Below are 26,469 nucleotides of genomic sequence, written 5' to 3' on the forward strand. Positions count from 1 at the left end.
TCTCCTCTCAATTATTTTGTTTATTGCAGTTCTGAGTGTTGCTGGGTCGGGTTTGGTTTTGGAATTGGATTGCATTGTTATGGTATTGCTGTGTATTGTTTTGTTGGATTGATTAATTTAAAAAAAAAAAATAATAATAATCATTTGTTCTAATAATAATAAAAAATTTAAAAAATCGATTTTTTAAAAATGACAATCGATTCTGAATCGCACAATGTGAGAATCGCGATTTGAATTCGAATCGATTTTTTCCCACATCCCTAATAAATAGTGTATATATGTGTTCAAAATGCAAAGTTATCATTATGGCAGACTATAAATATAAGTGTGAAATAGATATGTTTGCTGAGCGGTAGCAACAAGCCAAAGTCGGATGAAAAAAAACAGTGTCTCTGACCACTTACATTTTATTCGTCATTGGTACATCCGGGGTATTTGGGTTCCTTGATTGACAGTTGCCATGGCAACAAGCTAGAGCATCGCCATTTTGTCAGGAGGGTTTTTCCCCCCAAGCTCAGTCGTTTCAAATGTTCCCCCTTCCCGCCGGAATAATGCTGTCAGTGGATATACCTTTGACGTTTTTGGATAACGAGACGCGTCTAATGGACCGGGCGAAGAAGATCAAGAGGCCGACGTTTTAACGCCATAGAAATAATTAGGCGGCGCCGCACTAACTCGGTTGTCCGCGTCTCTGGTCCACCGGGCCGGTTCACTGCGCAGGTTTGGACCGCGCGCCATTTTGTGAAAATTGACACAAAATTCCGAAGCAAAATTACCAGAGGACGCGGCTCGTATTTCGGGTTAAAAATACACGGACTACACCCGCGCCACACAGCGGGTCGCGGAGGTCGACGGCAATTTTGACCAAGGCTGCGTAAAATCCGTTTGACGTACCTTTTATTTAGCTGCGGCTGCGATCGTTAGCTTGAGGCTAGCCGGAGAAGCTAGCGCTAGCTTGGACGGGCTAGCTAACGTTAGCTGCCTTCATTTTGTCAACTAGCTTAGCCAACTTAGCTAGTGACTTATGCGCGCTAGTTCAAGTTAGCATGTTGCTAGTCATCAGCTGATGGTAACGTCTCGCTAATGTCGCCGCGATTGTCGACGTCGTCTGCCTGAATTATCTACGGAAATGAAGAGTTTGTTGGATCTGGCTGGCAAATCGTCGTAGTGTTTGCCGGTCGGAGAAAAGATCCGATTTGACGTTATCAATACTCGGTAACCGTGCAGGGAGGGGAGAATTACCAAGCTGGATAAGTTTCCTCATCATACAGGTTATTGGACTTTAAATGAAGATCGTGCCATCAAAGGTGAGTGGATTGTGTTTGCATTGGTTAATCAAATGGTTAATAATAAGGATGGACGCGGACGATATATGTGGTTTTCCAGCGGCGTTAACGTTCGCTTCCAGTCAGTAGGTCAACAAGGGTGTTTTTTGGGGGGGGTGTTAAATGTGAACCGATTGTGTTTTATGGAGAGTCATCCTGGCACATGCACCAAACCCGCGGTGTAAGACACTTGTCATTGTGCGATATCGGGATTTTTTTTTGTTCCCCCCCTTCATCATGTCGCCCACAGAACGTTTAAAATACGAGGGCCCGAGTGTGCAGAAAATGGTTGTGTTGTGTGCCATCTCGCCCAGCTAATTGTGCTAACGCAGGGGCTAAATCGGCTAATGGTTAACGGTGACTTGTTGCGGAACCAGCTGAGTGGGCCCCAACAACCCGCTGGCTCCAACGTCACATAGCTAACGTTGCCGCTGGACGGGGGTGAAGGATACGCTCGCTCGTCCCCGCATTTTTTCCACGGCACCGTTAACGGTCGCAGCCCTTTCAAGCTTGGCGCACCGTTAAAAAGTACACCGGGAATACGTTTGGAGGATTTATGCGCGGATGATATATTTGCAAGGCGAAGGGGACTCGAATAACACTGAATATGCTTTCTCATGTCCAACCATGACGAGATTCTACCCATCATTTGTAAGTGCATCGCTGGCCCGGGCCGCTGTCTTTCTAAATATAAATGCATATTTAGGTGATTAATCGCGGTTGCATTTGCTGGCTTTCGATTGAGGTTTGGAAATGGGCGTGAGAAGATGACACATGAGCTTATTATAGAGGTCCTCAGCCAACACTTAAGATATGATGCGGATACTAATAGCGAGCTAGCTGCCGTCCGTTATTTTTACATCTTAAAGGCCCATTTGTTCTGTGAGGAGCAGAGCCAGGCAAGGAACTGTTCATATGCCAGTTCTGAACATGGACAATAATCATAAATGATATCAAGGAGCTGGCTAATGCTTGATTTTCACAGATCTGAATGTGTTAACAATACAGATTGGTCTGATGTTTATAATGGCAATCAAACAAACGGATATCCATAACCTTTAAATCAACTAAATACAGATAACAACCTCGTCCTTAGTTATAAATGCTTATTCTGTAAACAGTCAGTATTTTACTTTTGGCTACTTTTAATCAGTTGTTACTTTATAAACACACTGCAAAGTTTAGGGATGCCTTCTTCTATTTAGGTCTCCGCCTTCCAAGTTAAACTTGAACCAGTAAGTAACTAAAATCAGAATTATCTACAGACGTTATATTTTGTGTTCTATTCTTTGTAGTTGGTTTGCTGCTGGACTCTCCTCCCAGGATGATATGAAATTTTTGCAGAAGATGCATCCAGGTTAGCTGTTGTGTTTGTGTGTTTATATCTAATCTATCCTCTTCAATTAACTCTTCTTTCTAATGGGAAGTGGTAAACTTAAGTTGCTCCCTTTTGTTGTGCCTTTCTCCAAATCTGCATCCAGGCGGTTACATTTCATCACACTATTGTGTGGGACAAAGTAAGCTGTAGCCACAAAATGGGCTACAATTTATTACAGTCTAGACTTAGACAAACTTTATTGATCCACAAGGGAAAATGTTGAGACAATGTAGCTCAATTATAAAATTATGAAAATCTTAGGAGCTACTATGATCTGCTGCCACTCTTTCAGGCGCACATCAAAACCATGTGTTTGCATTGCAGACTCAAAAAGTCCACAAAGAACAAGGCGAAAACAGGGAAACATTAAAGAACACAAAGGACATAAAATATATTCAACAGCATCAAGCTGACGCAAACTGCTGCCACCTTAGCGATGCCATTTCTTCTAGATGAGTTATTTAAATTATATATATTGTCCTAACTCAACCGCACAATCAGGAAAATAAAGACAAAATGTCAAATTATCCTCAAAATAAATTTTATTATAAATATATATTTTATATTTAAATCTGTAAAATGTAGTGTTCAGTAAATGTATTTATAAGCATACTAGAATTAATATTATGTTACACCTTCTTGGTTCCTTAAATACAGCCTCTGCCTGTGCTCTCTCATCTTACAGTTCCTTTTATTTCTGTCAGTGGCTGTGTATTTTTTCCTTTTCCAAAGCTGGGTCAGCTTTCTAACGCTCTCATATGGAGTGCAGGTTTTGGGCTGTGCAGCTATTTTGCTGTCAGGCTCTTGCGTTGAAAGCAACGTCTAAGTGTGCCAAAGTTCAATTTTATTTCTTGTTTATTTCTTGTTTTCTCATTGGAAAATGGGAGCAGCTCTGCCCTGGCAACAAAAGTAGGCTATTTGCATACTGCGTTGTGATTGGTCTGTGCATTGATGGGCTTGCCAAATCACGCTGTATCTCTGTGGTGATAGGCTATGCTAATTAGGTGCTGTTGCTGGGATTCTGAATAGTGGTTACTGTGTAGCGCTGGTGAATTGTGTTGTCTGGTGAGAGATGCTGATAGCTGAACATGCTATTTAATATTTTTTTGATTCCTTCTGGCTTAAAATGAAGGATGATTCACTGTACAGTATGGTGGTGCTTTTCTTTTCTCCTCTTTCTGCTGTAAAGCCTGCTGATGTCCACCCTTTTTTTCCTCAAATGCTGAAATGTTACTGATACAAATAAATATGATTTATTCAATGATTAATCTGTGCTTTTAAATCTTATTTTACAAACAAAACCTATTAATATGCATTTATTTGCATTGTTTTTCTACATGTTTTATGACTTTTTAAGCTGAATCTTTTATTACACATGTAAATATTAATTTGCATGCTGATAATTTTTGCATATTTTTTCCCCACATGCAAGCTTTTTGGCTGAAAGAAAGCTTATTCATAATGTCATCATTTAATACAGAAATTGTTCTCTCCACATTTTTTTGGTGGCAAGTCTCTTGTTGTAACATACATGCTACTCCTCTGCAATAAAATGGTGCATTGATATTATTAATCTCTCTAGTTTATATCTTGTAAAATGCAATTTAAGGCAAGGTGTTAATTTCTTCCAGGAGGAGAGACTTCAGCATGCAAACCTTCGTCTGTCCGGCTTGCGCCCTCTTTTTCTTTACACACTGCTGGTCTTCAGATGGCTGCTCCAATGCCCCATACGCACCAGCAGTACAGTGACCGCCACCAGCCAAGCACTGACCAATCTGTTACGGTCTTACCGTACAGCGACCAGACACCACAGCTCACTGCCAATCAGGTGCTCAAACAGTTATTACATACATATGCTGCCCTTCAATTTGTTGCCATTTAACTTGAGCCATTTACCAGTTGTTTAACAAATTTGTTTATTTTGATACATCAGAGGCACATGCCCCAGTGCTTTCGTGACCCAACTTCAGCTCCCCTGAGGAAGCTCTCCATTGACCTTATCAAAACATACAAACACATCAATGAGGTGAGTTTGACCATTGCAGCACTCAAACATTGACATTAATAAGTTCTGCTGTGACAGTTGTATTGCAATTGTTTTGTCTGCGTGTTTTTGTTGAAGGTGTATTATGCAAAAAAGAAGCGGCGGCACCAACAGGGTCAGGGTGAAGACTCCAGTCACAAAAAAGAAAGGAAAGTCTTCAATGATGGCTATGACGATGATAATTATGACTACATCGTCAAGAATGGGGAGAAGTGGATGGACCGTTATGAGATTGATTCCTTGATAGGAAAAGGATCATTTGGACAGGTGTGTGTTTGTTTGGTTTTATTTAGATTAATAAACCTGGACAAGTCATTTTCATTTTAATTGTTTTAAGTGTCATTATAACCGTCCCAATATGGCCTTTTTTGTAATCTGTAGGTTGTGAAAGCATACGACCGTGCAGAGCAGGAATGGGTTGCTATTAAGATCATCAAGAACAAGAAAGCTTTCCTCAATCAAGCCCAGATTGAAGTGCGCCTCCTAGAGCTCATGAACAAACATGATACCGAGATGAAATACTACATTGGTAAGTCTCTCTTTCAAATTTGGAATCACATATAGCAAGACAAAAATATAAAAAAGCTTGACCCGGACACAATTTGGTTATCTTACAGTTCACCTTAAGCGTCACTTCATGTTTCGGAACCACCTCTGCCTCGTGTTTGAGATGCTTTCCTATAACCTGTACGACCTGCTCCGAAATACCAACTTCCGCGGAGTCTCGCTCAACCTCACACGGAAGTTTGCCCAGCAGCTATGCACTGCGCTGCTTTTCCTGGCCACGCCCGAGCTCAGCATCATCCACTGTGACCTGAAGCCCGAGAACATCCTCCTGTGTAACCCCAAGAGAAGCGCCATCAAAATAGTGGACTTTGGCAGCTCGTGCCAACTGGGACAAAGGGTAACTACTTACAACTGTCCCAGTGATTATAATATAATTGTGTGGAAAATAGTCAATCGAGCCTAAACAGAAAGTATAATATTGTGTTGTTTTTTTGTTTTTTTAGATATATCAGTATATCCAGAGTCGCTTCTATCGCTCCCCAGAGGTGCTTCTGGGCATGCCCTATGATCTGGCCATTGACATGTGGTCCTTGGGTTGCATCTTGGTAGAGATGCATACAGGGGAGCCTCTCTTCAGTGGAGCCAATGAGGTAAATTGAGAAAAAATTATCTGGTCATCACATACATTCCAATGTTGGACACTAATAAACGTCGATGGCTTTTTCAGGTGGACCAGATGAACAAAATAGTTGAGGTTCTCGGGATCCCACCTAATCACATAATGGACCTAGCCCCAAAAGCCAGGAAGTTCTTTGAGAAGCTTTCAGATGGTACATGGAGTGTTAAAAAGACCAAAGATGGCAAAAGGGTAAGCAAATATCTTTAGTGATCTTCGAAAGGTTCTGCATATTGAATGGGAGTAAGTATATTTACGCTTTTGCTTTATAGTATAAACCCCCAGCTTCAAGGAAGCTCCACTCCATCTTGGGTGTGGAGACAGGGGGACCCGGTGGGCGGCGGGCAGGGGAGTCTGGCCACGCTGTCGCTGACTACTTGAAGTTCAAGGATCTGATCCTGCGGATGCTGGACTACGATCCCAAGAGCCGCATTCAGCCCTACTATGCCCTGCAGCACAGTTTCTTCAAGAAGACAGCGGACGAGGGGACCAATACAAGCAGCAGCGTGTCGACGAGTCCCGCATTAGAGCAGTCCCAGTCTTCAGGAACCACCTCCAGCACCTCCTCCAGTTCTGGTAAATTTGAACATTATAGGAATATTTGCTCGGCCTACTTTCCTCCTGAACATCCTGTGGTATGAGACAGCACCTCAGTAAATGTGTTGATCTCCTAGGAGGGTCGTCTGGAACAAGTACCAGTGGCAGAGCAAGGTCAGACCCTACCCATCACCACTTACACAGTGGAGGACACTTTGGTACAGCCATGCCAGCCATTGATGGAGACAGCCTCTGCCCACAGGTCAGACCCTTAACTACCAACTAGATGCATTTTCTTCCACAAGTATGAGGATGAACACAACTGAGAATGACTTGTTGGTTTGTTAACAGGCTCGACAGCCTTATCCACCTCCGCTGGTGTGGGGAGGTGGAGTCGGACCGGAGGCAGTCGCCGGAGAGACCCACCCAGTCCAGGAGACCACCTTCCACGTTCCCCCTCAGCACCCTAAGGCCCTGCATCCCCACTCACACCCTCATCACCACCACGGGCAGATGATGGCAACGCGACCACGCCCACGCCACTACACCTCCCCGACACACAGCTCCTCGACGCAGGACTCCATGGAGGTGGTTCACGGCCATCTGTCTATGACCTCCCTGTCTTCCTCTGCCTCCTCTTCCTCTACATCTTCCTCTTCCACTGGGAACCATGGCAACCAGGCCTACCAGCTCCGCCATTTGCCCGCTGGAGCGCTTGACTTTGGTCAGAATGGTGGGCTGAGCATGGGGCTAGGTGCCTTCTCGAACCCACGGCAGGAGACTGGCATGGCAGCGCACCCAGCGTTCTCTATGGGCACGAACACGGGGCCTGGCCACTACCTGGCGGAAGGCCACCTGAGCATGAGGCAGGGCATGGACCGGGAGGAGTCTCCAATGACTGGAGTGTGTGTGCAGCAGAGTTCGATGGCCAGCTCGTGACTGCACTGACATTTGGCTGTGTGTTCCCCCTGTGCGTCATTTTTAAGGTGGTGTTTTTTACTACAAGGTGTGTTGAGAATAAAAGCTGCTCACGTCAGAAGGGAGATATCACTGAACCGCTATTACAGAGGGAAGACAACCTTTGTTAAGAAGAAGTATATATGTAATTTTCATCCATTTTTTTCTTTTTGCGACCATTAGGCACAAAATAATACTGCGGAATAACCATAGTGAGATCGAGACATCCATCTTACCATTTCACCAGTTTCATGTAATCACCATTCGGTATTATGTGGCAAAAAGGAGCATTTCAGAGCAAAGTTTGAGGCTGTTATCACAGATAGCTAGCTGTCAGCGATGATGATGCGCGGCGTCCTCTTTCACGGACCGCCTGACATTACTGTTCCACTGGTTCCTCATTATTTTTGCCCTTTTTTTTTTCCCGAGCAAAATTTTACACAGAAAAAAGCTGCTTGTAAATCCTGTAGCTTGACATGGAGGGGAAGTGTTTGCGGTGATATTTCTTGTCGGTCGGTGTCGTGTAACTCTGTTCGAGGGGAGCACATAACAGTGGAGTCCCTATACGCGTGTGCTGGCCGGGCGTAGGTGGATACAGACACCCAAGTGGGTCAAAGGAGAGGGAAGCACCACCCCTCAGGCTAAGAGGCCCCAAAAGTCCTGCGAGCTGCAAACGGGCCTGGCACAGACGACAGCAGCGGTGGTCGGGGAGACGGCAAGGATCCAGTCCAGCGAAAGGAATAACGTCGGTGGCTGGTTCTAGATAACATTTTGGCCTTATGACTCATGGACTTGGAATGGGATGGAGCTGGACATTATCATTTGAATTAAGATGGCTTTTCTCTATTTTTCTCTCTAGACAACCCTTAATTCTTTAAGGAAATTAAAACATTTTAGACAAAGGTAACTAAGAATGGTAATTTGAGGCCTTTCTCGACAAAGATTTCTTCAGCAGGGCCCCACATAACAGGGTCTTTATTGTACACAACAACCTCCTAAACATGACTTCCTTGACAAATCTTAGTCACTGGTAAAGGATTTTGCAGTGGAAAGAACTATCCCAGAGTCTACCCCTTTTTATGTTTTCTTATTTTCCCCCCCTTTTGCATGTAGTTCCTCATCAGAACCACCTGCACAAGTCTCTCCATCCAAAACATGGAAACTGAAGAGAAAAAAAAAGAGTTAAGTGACTGCCTTTTTTCTCCACAAAATTATGCTGTGAATTTTACAAGAATTTATTTTCCCTTTGGATATGTTTTTATACCAAAGCAGTTGTTTTATAGCATATAGGTGTCTGTAACCAATAATGTAGCAGTTCACCACTTTGACGCAAAGTTGATCAAGATCTTATTTTACCGTCAATACAAACAGCTGCAATATATTACGTTAGCAAAACTGGAGAGTGTTGTTCACACCGTTGGCTATTGTGTACTCTGGCCACATATGTTCGCCACCTTTTACCAAAACTGTTTCCATATTAATTGGTAGTTTATTTTGGGAGTCTTTTAAAAAACTTTGGTATGTTAGAGAATTTGGTAGTTACTCTGCAGGCTCCGGAGTAGCAAGATAGAAGATGATGGGTTTGAGAAATAAGAAAAAAAAAAGGAGACTAATGCGTTCGATTTCTGTGTTGTTGTTTTTCTTTTTCTTTGCCCCATCATACATACTATTTCAAAGGGTTTTTGCTGCCTTTCATACATTTGGTCAACTTGGCTACTTGTTTCTGCCGTCTAGCGAGACTGAATGGTATTGTTCTAATGTGCTAGGGCAGATCCCCTTGATTGTTGTCCTGTTCAAAGGGAAAAAGGGTGTCTGTCAGCCCACAATCATGTTTTGCCTGGACAGACATGCATGTCCTCAAAACATTACAGTCCATAACCAGATGTTCATTTCTTCCTGTTTTTTTTCCCCTTTTTTCTTTTATTTTCTTTAAATTTTTTCTTTTTTTTTTTTACATCAGGGATTTTGAAGTGCTTTCTTTCTTCTGTTGCTCATTTGACCAGCTTCGAAATTAGAGAGGAAATAACCTGCCCACGGCCACCTGTCAAACAGACGACAGGCCACACGTCATGCTATCGTCATTTTAAAGGATACCATACCAAAACCACGCTTGGTCTTTTCCCATAAACACCCAATGTAAAGCTACCTATATTGAGACTGGGGGGTTTTATCTGGATGTCAAGGTTAATTGCAAATTTGCAATCATTTTTTTCCTACCCCGCCGAATTTGAGATATTTAGACATTTGCCAGTGGCTTTTATCGCTGGCACCTCGTACTGGTACTAAACATTCCAAAAATAAAGACTGAAAAAGACAAAAAAATTGACTGCAGTGACTCGTAAGTGTGCGCCTATTTCAGATCATGCTGATTGACCTCTTATTTAGAGCAGTTGTCATGAAATGCAGCCCCTTTTTAATAGTTGAAATAGAATTTATGTATATATTTATATTTTTTTAATAAAGGAAGTATAGAACTCACTACCTTGCGCCTGCTGGTATGTTGATTATGTTTGTCAATTTGGTGACCATTCATTGGGCAGGAACTCCTGTTTTCTTAGTGGCAAAACCTTGCCTTGTGGCAAAGGTACTTGACTACATCAGGACAACACTATGAGGTAGGGTTTGAATCAAACAGGGAAAGCTAGATCTTCAAACCTTAATAATTTTCACAGGGTATATTGTAAGTGCATGTACATCACAAACCTTACTTTTTGGTTCTATGAGAAGCACATGGTTGGAAAAAAAAAAAATCTGAATATGGTTCCATCATTCATACGCCTGTTCAGTTTGTGGGTTCTACACAAACATGTATTCTTGTTGACATATCTAAACACCCAGCAGAAGTGCAAATCCTCTTTATTTAATTTGGATTTCTCCCCTTTTTTTTTTTTTTTTCATTTTATATTTCACTTTTTTCCACTTTTTTTGTACATGCAACATGCACTATAGAATTGAACAGCATGGGGGAAAGGATAAGTCCATGTATCCACAGATTGTAAGATCTAGTCAAGACTTTGCTGTGTTTATGACAATGCCCTTTGTATTATATTAAGACAGTCTTATGTATGATATATAAAAAGAAGTTAATTGAAATGCTCTGCGTGTCTTTTTTGTTCTCATCTTCACTGAGTCATTTGCAAAACACGACATTTGTCGACTCAATGGTGTTATTTTTGCACCTTACCTCACCATTATACAGTAAATAAGAAATGAGGAAGCCATAATTCTGGTTGGACGGTGAGTGTTGCCTCGTTTATAACACAAAAGGAGCCGTAACACGCCACGTGGCTCGTTGGTCTAGGGGTATGATTCTCGCTTCGGGTGCGAGAGGTCCCGGGTTCAAATCCCGGACGAGCCCAATTCTTTTTGTCTCCTCAAACTAAAGGAATGACGCATGATATTCAGAACACAAGCGAAGTTGTAAATCTCATGCAGTGTTCCAATGATAGTTTAGATTTCCATTTATATTTTATAGTTCATCGACGTCGGTATACTTCCGGGATGATTGTGGCGCTTGCTAAAAAGGCTGGTTATTGTATTAAAAAATGCATGTTCTTACAAAAGACTGGGCTCGTCCGGGATTTGAACCCGGGACCTCTCGCACCCTAAGCGAGAATCATACCCCTAGACCAACGAGCCACACGTTAACAGCCGAGAAAACTGTTCCACATTTCATCAACGATGCATTTTTGCTGCGGCTGTGGATTCTTTCTTCCACTGTACAACCACCGGCCATCAAACAAAAGTATCTTCTTTGTACGTACGTCGCATTAGCTTGTAGTTTTTCGTCTTGAATACAAATCGCCAATAGGTGGCAGCGTGGAAGAAGCCTGCGTCCTCCATGACGCAAATTTACGTCAAGGAGAAGGGGCTTACACACTTACATACTTACACACTTACAGCACATACTAACACACTGACACTTAATCCTAAATATTTACCCTTACACACTTACACTTATATACTTACAAATACACACATGCTTACACAATTACATACTTACACACTTACACTTACTTACAGCACATACTAACACACTCACACTTAATCCTAAATATTTACCCTTACACACTTACACTTACATACGTACAAATACACACATGCTTACACACTTACACTTACTTACAACACATTCTAACACACTTACACTTAATCCTAAATACTTACACTTACATACTTACACACTTACATACTTACAAATACACACATGCTTACACACTTACAGTTACATACGTACACAGTTACACCTACTTACAGCACATACTAACACCTAAATACTTACACTTACATACCTATACTTACACTTACATACTTACACATGTACACTTACTTACAGCACATACTAACACACTGACACTTAATCCTAAATATTTACCCTTACACACTTACACTTACATACGTACAAATACACACATGCTTACACACTTACACTTACTTACAACACATTCTAAAACACTTACACTTAATCCTAAATACTTACACTTACATACTTACACACTTACATACTTACAAATACACACATGCTTACACACTTACAGTTACATACGTACACAGTTACACCTACTTACAGCACATACTAACACCTAAATACTTACACTTACATACTTATACTTACACCTACATACTTACACTTACATACCTATACTTACACTTACATACTTACACATGTACACTTACTTACAGCACATACTAACACACTTTCACTTAATCCTAAATACTTACTCTTACACACTTACACTTACTACTTACACACTTACATACTTACAAATACACACATGCTTACACACTTAGTTACATACGTACACAGTTACACCTACTTACAGCACATACTAACACACTTACACTTACATACAGTACTTACACAGTTACACCTAAATACTTACACTTACATACTTACACTTACACCTACATACTTACACTCACATACCTATACTTACACACATACACTTACTTACAGCACATACTGACACACTTACACTTAATCCTAAATACTTACTCTTACACACTTACACTTACATACTTACACACTTACATATTTACAAATACACACATGCTTACACACTTACATTTACATATTTATACAGTTACACTTACTTACAGCACATAATAACACACTTCCACTTACATACAGTACTTACAAACGTACACCTAAATACTTACACTTACATACTTACACTTACATACCTACACTTACATACTTACACATGTATAGTTATATACTAACACACTTCCACTTACGTACACCTAAATACTTACACTTACATACTTACACTTACACCAACATACTTACACTTACATACTGACATACTTACACAATTATACTTAAATACTTACACAGTACACTTACAGCACATACTAACACACTTACAAATACACACATGCTTACAGACTTACAGTTACATACTTACACAGTTACACCTACTTACAGCACATACTAACACACTTACAAATACACACATGCTTACAGACTTACAGTTACATACTTACACAGTTACACCTACTTACAGCACATACTAACACACTTACACTTACATACAGTACTTACACACTTACACTTAAATACGTACACTTACATACCTACACTTACATACTTACCCTTACACACGGACAGCTTTATACTTGCACACTCACATTTACATACTTGCACCCTTACATACTTATACACGTAGTTTTATACTTGCACACTTACATTTATATACTTGCACCCTTACATACTTATACACGTAGTTTTATACCTGCACACTTACATTTACATACTTGCACTTACATACTTACAAACGTACAGTTTTATACTTGCACACTTACATTTACATACTTGCACACTTACATACTTACGCAGTTACATTTACAGTTAAATACTGACACAATTATACTTAAATACTCACACGGTTACACTTACAGAACACACTAACACACTTACACTTGCCTACAGTTTTGTGGCGTGGTGCCGCCTTACAAAGCATCTTTTTGTACGTACGTCGCATTAGCTTGTAGTTTTTCGTCTTGAATCCACATCGCCATTAGGTGGCAGCGTAGAAGAAGCCTGCGTCCTCCATGACGCAAATTTACGTCAAGGAGAAGGGGCTCCTTCTGCGTTCTCATTGGTCGAACGCCGACCAATCATTGAGCCTCACAGTCCGTCTCTGTCCAATCAGGAGCTTCGAGCGTTTGGAGTCCACCAGTGTCTGGGGAAGGTAGCAGACTCTTCTCTTCTTCGGACTTTCAAATTCAAACGCCGTCAAATTCCATGAGTAATTATTATAGTAACCACTGTGCTGTACAACAAAACCAGGCGACCTCTGTAATTTCATGTGAATTTTCCAACAAACTACTTACAGGGTAGTAGTAGTAGTAGCTAACATAGCTAGCATAAAACATGCCGAATTTTTGCGCGGCCCCGAACTGCACACGGAAGAGCACACAGTCGGACTTGGCCTTTTTTCGTTTTCCAAGGGACCCTGAGAGGTAAAAAAACAACCCAACATATTTTCAATTAATATACTTTGTTTATCGGTCAATATAGGAGCTTTTGTCTAAAACAGCAACTAACGCCACAAGCTCCTGTTCGTTAGATTAGTAAACATCGGACGCGCGCCATCTTATCGTAGCTTTAAATAATCAGTTAAATGAGTAACTCACGATTAAAATCATTCCGATATTTTGAATTTGTCAATTTTACATATGTGACAAGGACGAATGATTAAAACGGTTCCTGGTAAGTTTTACCCACTGCAAGCTACAAACACAACAATAATCACATTGTTAAATAGATCATCAATCAATCAATCAATGTTTATTTATATAGCCCTAAATCACAAGTGTCTCAAAGAGCTGCACAAGCCACAACGACATCCTCGGTTCAGATCCCACATCAGGGCAAGGAAAAACTCAACCCAGTGAGATGACAATGAGAAACCCTCTAGGAGAGACCGGTGCAATGGAAGTCGAGCGGGTCTAGCATAATATTGTGAAAGTCCAGTCCATAGTGGATCTAACACAATAGTGAGAGTCCAGTCCATAGTGGATCTTACATAATAGTGAGAGTCCAGTCCGTAGTGGATCTAACATAATAGTGAGAGTCCAGTCCATAGTGGGGCCAGCAGGAGACCATCCCGAGCGGAGATGGGTCAGCAGTGCAGAGACGTCCCCAACCGATGCACAGACGAGCGGTCCACCCCGGGTCCCGACTCTGGACAGCCAGCACTTCATCCATGGCCACCGGACCTGCCCCCCCTCCACAAGGGAGAGGGGGGCAGAGCACACAAAAAAAGAAACGGCAGATCAACTGGTCTAAAAAGGGGGTCTATTTAAAGCAAGGGTCCCCAAACTTTTAGACTCCAGGGCCACATTGGGTTAAAAAAATTTGGCCAGGGGCCAGGCTGTATATATATATATATATTTATATATATATATACATACAGTATATACATTGTCTTTATAATCCGTTTTGTCATTTAACATCAATTAACATTGATGTTCATCAACATTTAACATTGTCACGTTATCGATGGGAAAATTCATTTTTAGACAATATGATTTGCCTGAGCGGCTAGGAGACACCAAGAGTAACAAGCGGTAGAAAATGGATTAGATCTCTAACTGTTACCGGGAGGGCATTCCATAGTACTGGAGCCCGAATAGAAAACGCTCTATAGCCTGCAGACTTTTTTTGGGCTCTGGGAATCACTAATAAGCCGGAGTTATTTGAATGCAGATTTCTTGCCGGGACATATGGTACAATACAATCAGCAAGATAGGAGGGAGCTAGACCGTGTAGTATTTTATACGTAAGTAGTAAAACCTTAAAGTCACATCTTAAGTGCACAGGAAGCCAGTGCAGGTGAGCCAGAATAGGCGTAATATGATCAAACTTTCTTATCTATAGATATATAGTACTTGATTGATTCCTTCAGGAGAGTTCCCTCAGGAAAATATAAATTCCAGCAGCAGTGTACAGAATTGAGATCGAATTTCAAAAGTAAATAATGGAAGTATAAACAGAAATAAAATAGAAAATATAACAATAAGAATGAAAATAAAAAGCAACAATAAGAATTAAAATATAACAGTAAAAATAAGAATATAACAAGAGAAACTAGGCAGTAGTGACAATGTTATGAAAATAAAAAAATGTAGAAAAACTAATACTGTCGATTATAAGAAAGATGTGATGTGTATATTGCACCTTTATAAGGCTGGGCGATATGGCCTTTTTTTAATATCTCGATATTTTTAGGTCATGTCACGATACACGATATATATCTCGATATTTTGCCTTAGCCTTGAATGAACACTTGATGCATATACTCACAGCAGTATGATGATTCTATGTGTCTACATTAAAACATTCTTGTTCATACTGCATTAATATATGCTCATTTTAAACTTTCATGCAGAGAGGGAAATCACAACTAAGTCAGTTTACCAAAAGTGTATTTATTAAACAGTTATTAAGCAGTGGCACAAACATTCATGTCATTTCAAAACAGAAAGTGCAAGATTGTCAGAGACATTTTAAAACAAGCTATGAGTGCACTTTTGTGCATGATGTCACTAAGATGACATATCAAAACAGCACTAAATTAAAGTGCACTTTTTGTACAGAACGCCACTACAACAGTTAAAAACAAATAAAGTGCACTTTTGTGAATGATGTCACACAAGATATTTCAATAAGTGTCAAACAAAAATGAGCTGCATAATAGGAAATCAAATCCGTCGCTATGTGGTAGGTTCCTGCGGACGTTATTTCCTTCTGTTGTTGACTATTTTTTTCATACGGTCTTGAGCTGGAAATGGTTGCCTCTGCATTTTGTTGGTGTGGCACCGAATGGAGATGTTGACATGCAGAGTTTCAAGCTTTCCTTATTCTCTAGCGGGTGACTTTTCAAATGATGCTACAAATTAGCGGTAATACTACTTTTTGTAGCAATGCTTTTGCCCCACACTTGACATATTACGGTTGTCTGTTCGACATCTTCCCTCTTGAAGCCAAACCACCACCAGACGATGGACCCCGTGCTGTTTTTCTTGGGAATGAATTATTCTTCCTTCATTTCTTACCAGATTCGCACCTTCTTTCTCTCGTATTACCACTCGCACCACAGCTAACGTTACCCATTAGCTCCGCAAGGGCGTATACGTATGTGACGTATGTAAGAAGGTGCGCTTGTTTAAGTCTCTGCGAGAAGGAGAGACAACAAAGAGTGAGAAGAGCCTGTAGTGTAATGCCCGCAGCTAAAAGCAACTGCCTGAGAACGTATACTCGAATATCACAATATAGTCATTTTCTATATCGCACAGAGACAAACCCGTGATATATCAAGTATATCGATATATCGCCCAGCCCTACACCTTTATAATGTATTGCACTGTTTTTTGTTGCAGTTTATTTTAGAATTGTTATTGCTTTGCGTCCCCTGTTATCCTAGTACCCCCCCTCCGCTCCCCGAGAGTCTGATGCCGTGTGGGACAAAGGAGTTTTTCAGTCTATTAGTCCTGCACTTGGGATGAAGCTGTCTTGCACTGAACAGGCTCCTCTGGCTACTGATAACTGTATGCAGAGGGTGACTGGCATCATTCATTATGCTCAGTGGTTTTTCCACAATCCTCTTCTCTGCCACCGTCACCAGAGAGTCCAGTTTCATTCCAATCGTAAAGCCGGCCTGCCTGATCAGTTTCTCCAGTCTGGAGCTGTCCTTCTTAGATGTACTGCCCCCCCAGCACACTACGATGTAGAAATGAACACCAAATGAACACCTTCTACAAAACTATTCCAATTGTCTCATATACACCTGTATGATAACAATGTGTGTTGTGTTTCCAGATGTCGAATATGGGTAGAAAATTGTCGCAGGGCAGATCTGGAGGCCAAAACAGTCGATCAGTTAAACAAGCATTATAGATTGTGTGCAAAACACTTTGACCCATCACTGGTGTACAAAACTGTAGGTATCTTACATAAGAGCATGATATGTTGTTATTTACTGTTCCAAAATAACCAGTGTGACCCTGTTTCCCCCCCAGAGCCCTTATAGAACTGTGCTGAAGGATACGGCCATTCCCACCATGTTTGATCTGACCATCCGGCCTCGGGGTCATGGTGACAAACATCGCAAGCAGATTAAAGAACTTGTGAGGAGGACAACAATTACTATCTTTAAGTTGCCAATTGTTAGATTTGTTACTAATGTTGAATCCTGGACACTTTGTTTTGGTTTTAGACGGAGGAGGACTTAAAACGGATAAAGGAAAGGAGATGTAAGTAAATCAGTTACACGTACACTACATGTTCAACACTTATTTCATCAATCCATTAGATCAGGCCTGGGCAATTATTTTGACTTGGAGGGGGCAAATTGAGAGAATAAAAAGTGTCTGGGCCCCGGTATATTTATTTTTAGGAACAGTAATACAAAACCTCACAGTAATGTCTGATTGAATGCTAAAAACAATTATGACAGACCACCTTAAAAAGCGGAATGGAATTGTAAATTTCTTTACCGAATGAGACACCCAGAATGAACATGCAAATAAAGAATGTGGGGTTTACAATATTAACTATGAACGATAAAACACTAAATATTGACAACATATGAACGTCACACCCCCTCGCGATCGACATATTTTACAATCAAGCGAAACACAACAAAAATGCAACAAACACAGAGAAATATGAACGCAAAGGGTAAAAAATAAACCCACCTACTATCTGATACATCATTTCACCACACTTAGTGTGTGTGTGACTATCAGTGGTACTTTACTTTACTAAGCTTTAGAACTTTGTTGTAAAAATCTCCTTCCGCGTCTGTCCCTGACACCCGCATTTTCAGGCTTGGCGCTGTGGAAATGCTCCCCACCCACACTGCTTGGTGTCTGTCTGAGCTGCTGTGACTTAGCTTACCATAGTAACTAATTAGATTATTATAGTAACTGACTCGATCACCATAGTAACTACCGTATTTTCCGCATTATAAGGCGCACCTTCAATGAATGGCATATTTCAAAACTTTGTTCATATATAAGGCGCACCGGATTATAAGGCGCACCTATGTCAACAAAACAGTCAGATAGGTCAGTCAAACTTTATTAATATATTACAAACTAGCGTTCTGACAACTCTGTTCTCTCCCAAAATGAATAAACAGCTGATTTACTTGTGTTACGTCAATCAAACGTTAGTGCTATCACAATATAGTAACACTCCAAATAGTGCAGAGCAATAACATTATATCAATAACTCAACGTTGCTCAAACGTTAATGTCACACAACACACAAAATAAACATGTAAAGCTCACTTTATGAAGTTATTCCTCATTCACGAATCCCTCAAATTCTTCTTCTTCAGTGTCCGAATTAAACAGTTGGGCGAATACGCCATCCAAAATGGCCGGCTCTGTCTCGTCGAAGTCGTCATTAATGGAGTCAGTGTCGCTGCTGTTTAGCAGTTCAGTGACAATTCCTGCCTTCCTGAAAGCTCGGACCACAGTTGAGACTGAATCAGCCCAGGCATTTACGGTCCACTGGCAGATAGCGGCGTATGTCGTCCGGCGCTGTCTCCGTCTTGGTGAACGTGTGTTCGCCTTCTGTCATCCACTGTTCCCACGCAGTTAGCAGTCTAGCTTCGAATGCCCTGTTGACACCAACATCTAGCGGCTGGAGTTCTTTTGTCAATCCACCTGGAATGACAACGAGTATTGAATTAAGCGCGTAAGCGTGTCTCTTAATGTGATGTTATGAGCTAGCAAATATAACAACTACACTACCCAGCATGCAACGGTAGTGACGAGCATGCGCGGTAGCCCTGAGAAACGTTGTTGTATGCCGGCAGTTAGAATGTGGTTATGAGCACGCTGTGAGTAAACGTTGAGAACTCAGCCAACACGCCTCGTCTGCATTATTTATAATTAGACAGACAACACACTTAATAGGAGCTATTTTGGGGTCTTTACATAAACACACAAATGGAAATGAAACGTCACATGCACCGCGCGCTTCTTCTTCTTCTACGGGGGCAGCTGCTTAAAAAAGATGGCGGCTGTTTACCGTAGTTGCGAGACCTAAACTTTATGAAAATGAATATTAATATTAATCCATATATAAGGCGCACCGGATTATAAGGCACACTGTCAGCTTTTGAGAACATTTGTGGTTTTTAGGTGCGCCTTATAGTGCGGAAAATACGGTAGTATATGATGGAAAAGCTCAGATTCCAACCATTGAAATACTTTGTATAGTTCAAGACTTACGGTAATTTGAAAATATCACCGCACATCATAATGGCAGCTACACTTTCCATCTTAAAGATCTAAAAAAATTATTCAGGAATGTCCGGCGGGCCAGATTGAAAAGCTCAACGGGCCGCATACGGCCCCCGGGCCTTAATTTGCCACGGTCTGCATTAGATGTTGGACTAAACCCCACAATTCTGCACCTGTCCAACATAATAGATGCCATGTATCACGTACAACAGCGTAGGGCTGAGCGATATGGCCTTTTATTAATATCTCAATATTTTTAGGCCATGTCACAATACACAATATATATCTCAATATTTTGCCTCAGCCTTGAATGAACACTTGATGCATATAATCACAGCAGTATGATGATTCTATGTGTCTACATTAAAACATTCTTGTTCATACTTCATTAATATATGCTTATTTTAAACTTGAATGCAGAGAGGGAAATCACAACTAAGTCACTTTACCAAAATGGTATTTATTAAACAGTTATTAAGCAGTGGCACAAACATTCATGTCATTTCCAAAACAAAGTGCAAGATTGTCAGAGACATTTTAAAACAAGCTATTAGTGCACTTTTGTGCATGATGTCACTAAGATGACATATCAAAACACTAAATTAAAGTACACTTTTTGTACAGAACGCCACTACAATAGTTTAAAACAAATAAAGTGCACTTTTGTGCATGATGTCACACAAGATATTTCAATAAGTGTCAAATAAAAATGAGCTGCATAATAGGAAATCAAATAGTGTATGTCCTTCGCTATGTGGTAGGTTCCTGCGGACGTTATCTCCTTTTGTTGTTGACTATTTTTTTCATACTGTGTTGATCTGGAAATGGTTGCTTCGGCATTTTGTTGGTGTGGCACCGAACGGAGATGTTGACATGCGGAGTTTCAAGCACTCTTCATTCTCTGGCGGGTGACTTTTCAAATGATGCTGCATATTAGCAGTGCTGCTACTTTTTGTAGCAATGCTTTTGCCGCATAATTTTTCGACATCTTCCCGCTTGAAGCCAAACCACCGCCAGACGATGGACCCCGTGCTGTTTTTCTTGGGAATTAATTCTTCCTTCATTTGTTACCAGATTCGCACCTTCTCTCTCTCGTATTACCACCCGCACCACTCCGTTAGCATCACAGCAAACGTTACCATGTCGCTACCTCTCTGCTCCGCGGGAGCGTGTGGCGTTGCACGCGTGACGTATGTAAGAAGGTGCGCTTGTTTTATGTCTCTGTGGGAAGGAGAGACAAGAAAGAGTGGGAAACGCATGTAGTGTAATGCCCGCAGCTAAAAACAACTGCGTGAGAATGTATACTCGAATATCACGATATACCGTATTTTTCGGACTATAAGTCGCAGTTTTTTTCATAGCTTGGCCGGGGGTGCGACTTATACTCAGGAGCGACTTATGTGTGAAATTATTAACACATTACCGTAAAATATCAAAAAATATTATTTAGCTCATTCACGTAAGAGACTAGACGTATAAGATTTCATGGGATTTAGCGATTAGGAATGACAGATTGTTTGGTAAACGTATAGCATGTTCTATATGTTATAGTTATTTGAATGACTCTTACCATAATATGTTACGTTAACATACCAGGCACGTTCTCAGTTGGTTATTTATGCGTCATACAACTTACACTTATTCAGCCTGTTGTTCACTATTCTTGATTTATTTTAAATTGCCTTTCAAATGTCTATTCTTGGTGTTGTGTTTTATCAAATAAATTTCCCCCAAAAATGCGACTTATACTCCAGTGCGACTTATATATGTTTTTTTCCTTCTTTATTATGCATTTTCGGCCTGTGCGACTTATACTCCGGAGCGACTTATACTCAGAAAAATACGGTAGTCATTTTCTATATCGCACAGAGACAAACCCGCGATATATCGAGTATATCGATATATCGCCCAGCCCTACCTTACATGTACTCAACAGTATCTTTTGTTTGTTATGCATAAAGATATGCGTCTCTCTTGCCCCCAGTGGCGGCTGCTGCTGCGTCCAAAAAAGAAAACACCGTTGAGGAAAGCACAAGCGCCAATGGAGTGGAGCCGCAGCTGTCCTCAGAGGAGAGGGAGCTTCGCAGTTACCTGAGGTCTTTATTTGAGGTTGTAATCCTGCTGGCAAAGCAGAGCATCCCCCTGGAGACGTTCAAGGTGTCAGCGAGTGAGAAGCTGTCGAACAACTTCCAGGCCTTGCTGGATTACCGCATAAACGCTGGAGACGCAGCACTGAGGAGGCGCTTTGAGGGGACGGCCGTTAATGCCGAGTACCTCTCCACCACGCAGCTGGGCCAGCTTCTGGATGTGTGTGAGAACACGGTAAGGGAGGAGATGCTCATGGAGGCGAGGGAGAGTCGTATCTTCTCACTGGTTACAGCCGACCTGGTTGACTTTGGCAACGAGAAGCACATGCCGCTTTTCCTGCGCTTCGTCAACCAGCAGAACATCCTCCGGGAAGAGTTTTTGGACTTTGTGCCGTTCAACGGCGACGAAGTGGCACTGGTGGAGAGGCTGGAGGCGCAGCTGACAGAGCGCTGGGGGCTCAGCATGGAGGACTGCCGCGGTCAGGCACACAAGGTCACAGGGGCGTCTGCCACCAAGATGAAGGCTGTGGCCGTGCTCCTGATGGAGAAGTACCCACTGGCCTTGCACATGCCGTGCTCGCGCATGGCTCTCAACATCCACCTGGCCAACAGTCTCCCTTTCCCCAATGTCCAAATCCTCATGGAGACGCTGAGGAGGATCAGCATCTTCTTCAGAAGACCGGGCACACAGGCCGAGCTGGAGAAGGCAATATCATCTCACTATCAGAAGAACGAGGACAAAGCAGTGGCGCTGAAACAAGCCTGCAGCAGCGGCTGGACTAAGCAACATAACGTCTTCGACGTGCTGCTGGACATCCTGGTACCGCTCATCTACTGCATGGACGCCGTTCACAGCAACACCGATGGAGTATTTGACAGCGCCGTGATGGCAGATGCCCGTTCCCTCGCCGAAATCCTGGCCGACTTCGAGATGGTGATGACCGTGATCGTGATGAAGAATGTCCTGATGTATACCAGAGCGTTCGGCAGGAATCTCCAAGGAGAGACTCAAGAGGCATTTTCCGCCGCCAACAGCTTGACCGCAGTCATGCATTCACTAAACGAGGTCAACGATAACATCGACGTCTACCATGACTTCTGGTACGAGGAGGCCGTGAACGTGGCCACCGGCATGGAGATATGTGTGCGTGTCCCCAGGCTTTTTACTCAGAGGCAGCGCGCGGCCGACATAGGAGAGATCCAAACGGAGGCCTACTACCGAGAGTATGTGACGCTCCCTATCATCCACAGCGTCATGCAGGAAGTGGAGGAGATGTTCTCTGACGTCAACATCAAAGCCCTCAAATGTATCTCGCTGGTGCCAGCCATCATGGGCCAGATGAAGTTCAACACCACCGAGGAGAACGACGCTGACATTTACCACGGCGACCTGCCCAGTCCTGAGACGCTCCCCGCCGAGCTTCACTGCTGGAGGATCAAGTGGAAGCACCGCGGCAAGGAGGTGCGCCTGCCCAACTCCATTCACGAGACGCTGCAGCTGCCTGACATCAAGTTCTTCCCCAACGTCAACGCTTTCCTCAAGGTTCTCTCGACCCTGCCCGCTCTCACGATGGAGGAGCAGCCGGGCGAGGCGGCGGACGCGCGGCTGCAGGCCTACCTGGACAGCGTGCCGGCCAAGCAATGGGACCGGAGTCTTGCCGTGCTCCACGTCAACGCCCACGTCAAGCCCGACCTAGACGTGATGGTGGACAAATACTGCAGACTTTACCCGGAGGATGAGCCTGAAATGGAGGCGGAATCTGAGGAGGTAGCTGAAGAGGAGGCCATGAAGTGAAACACATAATTTTGTTTTATACGGACTGTCGCTTTAGTGTATTTTCACTTATGTTTATGGTGTGTTAAAACATTTCGGATTCATGCATTAGATAATGAGACACATTATTTTTGATACAGCTCTCCTCCCAATGTTGTTGCTGATAGATGTATGCAGAGGTATTGAAGACATCATTGACTAACCTGTTATCAATTAAAAAAGGCCATAACATATGTTCTTGACGTGTAATAACCTCTTCCTGTACAGATGGACTCATTTTTTTTAGTCGCAGTTTCTGTAGAAAGACCACAAGAGGGAGCCACCTCACCAAATACTATTAGGGACACTTTCCAAATACATTCAACATGGAGGTCGCATTACCAGTTTTTATTTATTTTCTGAATCTGATTTAAACTTACCGGTATATTGTGTAGACAGTGTACTGGTATTTATATGGATTAGTTTTAAGTATTTCAATGTATTTACTATTATTTGCCCGATCGATGTGTCTCTTGCCAAACATGAATTATTAATGTGCTATTAATCTTTATAAAGCAGTGTTACATTTTGGTTTGTATGCATGTTGCTTTTTCCTTATACGGCATGCTCAACTCAGTCCTAAATCAATGACATTTGCTTCGCTAAAACGATACGATGTTTTAGGTTCATTCTAAACATCACAATAATTAAATACATTTGGTAAAGTCAACACTTCTCCTAACTCAGGGGTGTCAAACTCATTTTAGGTCATGGGGCCACATGGAGAAAAATCTACTCCCAAGTGGGCCGGACTGGTAAAATCATGGCACGATCATTTATAAATGAAGACAACTTCAGATAGTTTTTTCTTTGTTTAAAATGTTTAGTTATTTTACGCTTACATGTTGCGGTTAATAGTATTCTATCTTTATGTGTAATTATTTATACTTTCTGAATAAATTATGTGACAATGTTCATCAGTCAACTCGTTGGTGTTAATTTTCAATCAAGATTTTAAAAAAAATATCTAAATCAAATTACAGGACTTTTTTTATGTAGTTTGCTCATTTTCCTCAACTGGTGCACTAACGTCATGGTTTTTTTGTTTTTTTTAACATGTAGCATCATCTGCAAAGATACAAACAATAGCTATTGCGACATCTAGTGGACACATTTAGAGCAGCTGTTTCAATCATTCAATTATTTATTTATTTTTTACATATGTAGCATCATCAATCAATGTTTATATAGCCCTAAATCACAAGTGTCTCAAAGGGCTGTACAAGCCACAACGACATCCTCGGTACAGAGCCCACATACGGGCAAGAAAAAACTCACAACCCAGTGGGATGTCAATATGAATGACTATGAGAAACCTTGGAGAGGACCGCAGATGTGGGTGCCCCTCCCCCCTCTCCCCTTCCCCCTCTAGGGGAGACCCGATGCAATGGACGTCGAGTGGGTCTAGCCTAATATTGTGAAAGTCCAGTCCATAGTGGATCCAACATAATAGTGAGAGTCGAGTCCATAGTGGATCTAACATAATAGTGAGAGTCGAGTCCATAGTGGATCTAACATAATAGTGAGAGTCCAGTCCATAATGGATCTAACATGATAGTGAGAGTCCAGTCCATAGTGGATCTAACATGATAGTGAGAGTCCAGTCCATAGTGGGGCCAGCAGGAGACCATCCCGAGCGGAGATGGGTCAGCAGCGCAGAGATGTCCCCAACCGCACAAGCAAGCGGTCCACCCTGGGTCCCGACTCTGGACAGCCAGCACTTCATCCATGGCCACCGGACCTGTGCCCCCCCTTCCACAAGGGAGAGGGGGGCAGAAAATAAAATAAACGGCAGATCAACTGGTCTAAAAAGGGGGTCTATTTAAAAGCTAGAGTATACAAATGAGTTTTAAGATGGGACTTAAATGCTTCTACTGATGTAGCATCTCTAACTGTTGCCGGGACATATGGTACAATACAATCGGCAAGATAGGATGGAGCTAGACCGTGTAGTATTTTATACGTAAGTAGTAAAACCTTAAAGTCACATCTTAAGTGCACAGGAAGCCAGTGCAGGTGAGCCAGTATAGGTATATATGTGTATAAAGGTATATACAGTATAGGTGTAATATGATCAAACTTTCTTGTTCTTGACAAAAGTCTAGCAACCGCATTTTGTACCAACTGTAATCTTTTAATGCTAGACATAGGGAGACCTGAAAATAATACGTTAGAGTAATCGAGACGATTATTATGGTTTGACTGGAACAAATTATCTTTGAATGTGAGCAAGACCAAGTTTATGTTCTTTGGCAGGTTCAGGTTAAACACACAGTTGAATATAGAAATTGATGGGGTGGCTATTGAGCAAGTGCACAAAATCAAATTCCTTGGTGTAACAATTGACGACAAGCTCAGCTGGAAGGCACATATTACACATGTAAAATACAAAGTAGCAAGAAGTATAGCAGTCATAAACAAAGCAAAGCAGGTTCTGGATCATAAGTCACTCCACACTCTCTACTGTTCTTTAGTCTTGCCATACTTAAACTACTGTACTGAAGTCTGGGGTAACAATTACAAAAGTTCGTTACAGTCACTAATCATTTTACAAAAAAGAGCAGTAAGGACCATTCACACTATCTGGAACACACCAATGCACTATTTCTACAGTCTAAATTATTAAAATTCACCGACATTGTCTCATATCAAACAGCAATAACTATGTACAGGGCTAGGAACCATTTGTTACCACTGAACATTCAAAACATGTTTAGTGAACGTGAGGGGGGGGCATAGTTTGAGGAGAGAACTCAATTTTAAAATTCAGATGAGAAATTCCACCATGAAAAGTTTTCGCATTTCCATCACAGGTGTCAAGTTGTGGAACAATCTGAGCGAAGTACATAAGCAAAGTCCAAGCATCAATGTTTTTAAAAGA

General features: G+C 41.8%; 2 protein-coding genes and 2 non-coding genes across 7 annotated transcripts; 3 read left to right on the forward strand and 1 right to left on the reverse strand.

The window, feature by feature from the left end:
• Window positions 1-454: 454 nt before the first annotated feature.
• On the forward strand, window positions 455-9,081 carry dyrk1ab (dual-specificity tyrosine-(Y)-phosphorylation regulated kinase 1A, b). 4 transcript variants are annotated; one of them, XM_062059965.1, is made up of 12 exons: window positions 455-1,307; window positions 2,621-2,682; window positions 4,335-4,531; window positions 4,637-4,729; window positions 4,826-5,014; window positions 5,129-5,276; window positions 5,365-5,651; window positions 5,758-5,904; window positions 5,982-6,122; window positions 6,203-6,506; window positions 6,605-6,729; window positions 6,819-9,081. In XM_062059965.1, the coding sequence occupies exons 2-12, from the start codon at window positions 2,655-2,657 to the stop codon at window positions 7,404-7,406; spliced, it is 2,247 nt and encodes a 748-aa protein (XP_061915949.1). In that variant the 5' UTR covers window positions 455-1,307; window positions 2,621-2,654; the 3' UTR covers window positions 7,407-9,081. The 4 variants fall into 4 exon arrangements, with proteins under 4 accessions (XP_061915949.1, XP_061915951.1, XP_061915950.1 ...); XM_062059966.1 differs by lacking the exon at window positions 455-1,307 and adding an exon at window positions 1,331-1,976; XM_062059967.1 differs by lacking the exon at window positions 2,621-2,682.
• Window positions 9,082-10,710: 1,629 nt separating this feature from the next.
• Window positions 10,711-10,782, forward strand: trnap-cgg (transfer RNA proline (anticodon CGG)). The gene has a single exon. It is a non-coding gene; the product is annotated as a tRNA-Pro (tRNA).
• Window positions 10,783-10,991: 209 nt separating this feature from the next.
• Window positions 10,992-11,063, reverse strand: trnap-agg (transfer RNA proline (anticodon AGG)). Its single transcript has one exon. It is a non-coding gene; the product is annotated as a tRNA-Pro (tRNA).
• Window positions 11,064-13,600: 2,537 nt separating this feature from the next.
• On the forward strand, window positions 13,601-24,505 carry thap12b (THAP domain containing 12b). Its single transcript, XM_062059970.1, has 5 exons — window positions 13,601-13,889; window positions 17,251-17,371; window positions 17,451-17,558; window positions 17,648-17,684; window positions 21,673-24,505. Exons 1-5 carry the CDS (start codon window positions 13,801-13,803, stop codon window positions 23,568-23,570), a joined length of 2,253 nt encoding a protein of 750 aa, XP_061915954.1. The 5' UTR covers window positions 13,601-13,800; the 3' UTR covers window positions 23,571-24,505.
• The last annotated feature ends 1,964 nt before the right edge of the window (window positions 24,506-26,469 follow it).

This window comes from Entelurus aequoreus, linkage group LG10, assembly GCF_033978785.1.
Source record: "Entelurus aequoreus isolate RoL-2023_Sb linkage group LG10, RoL_Eaeq_v1.1, whole genome shotgun sequence".
Taxonomy (NCBI): Eukaryota; Metazoa; Chordata; class Actinopteri; order Syngnathiformes; family Syngnathidae; genus Entelurus; species Entelurus aequoreus.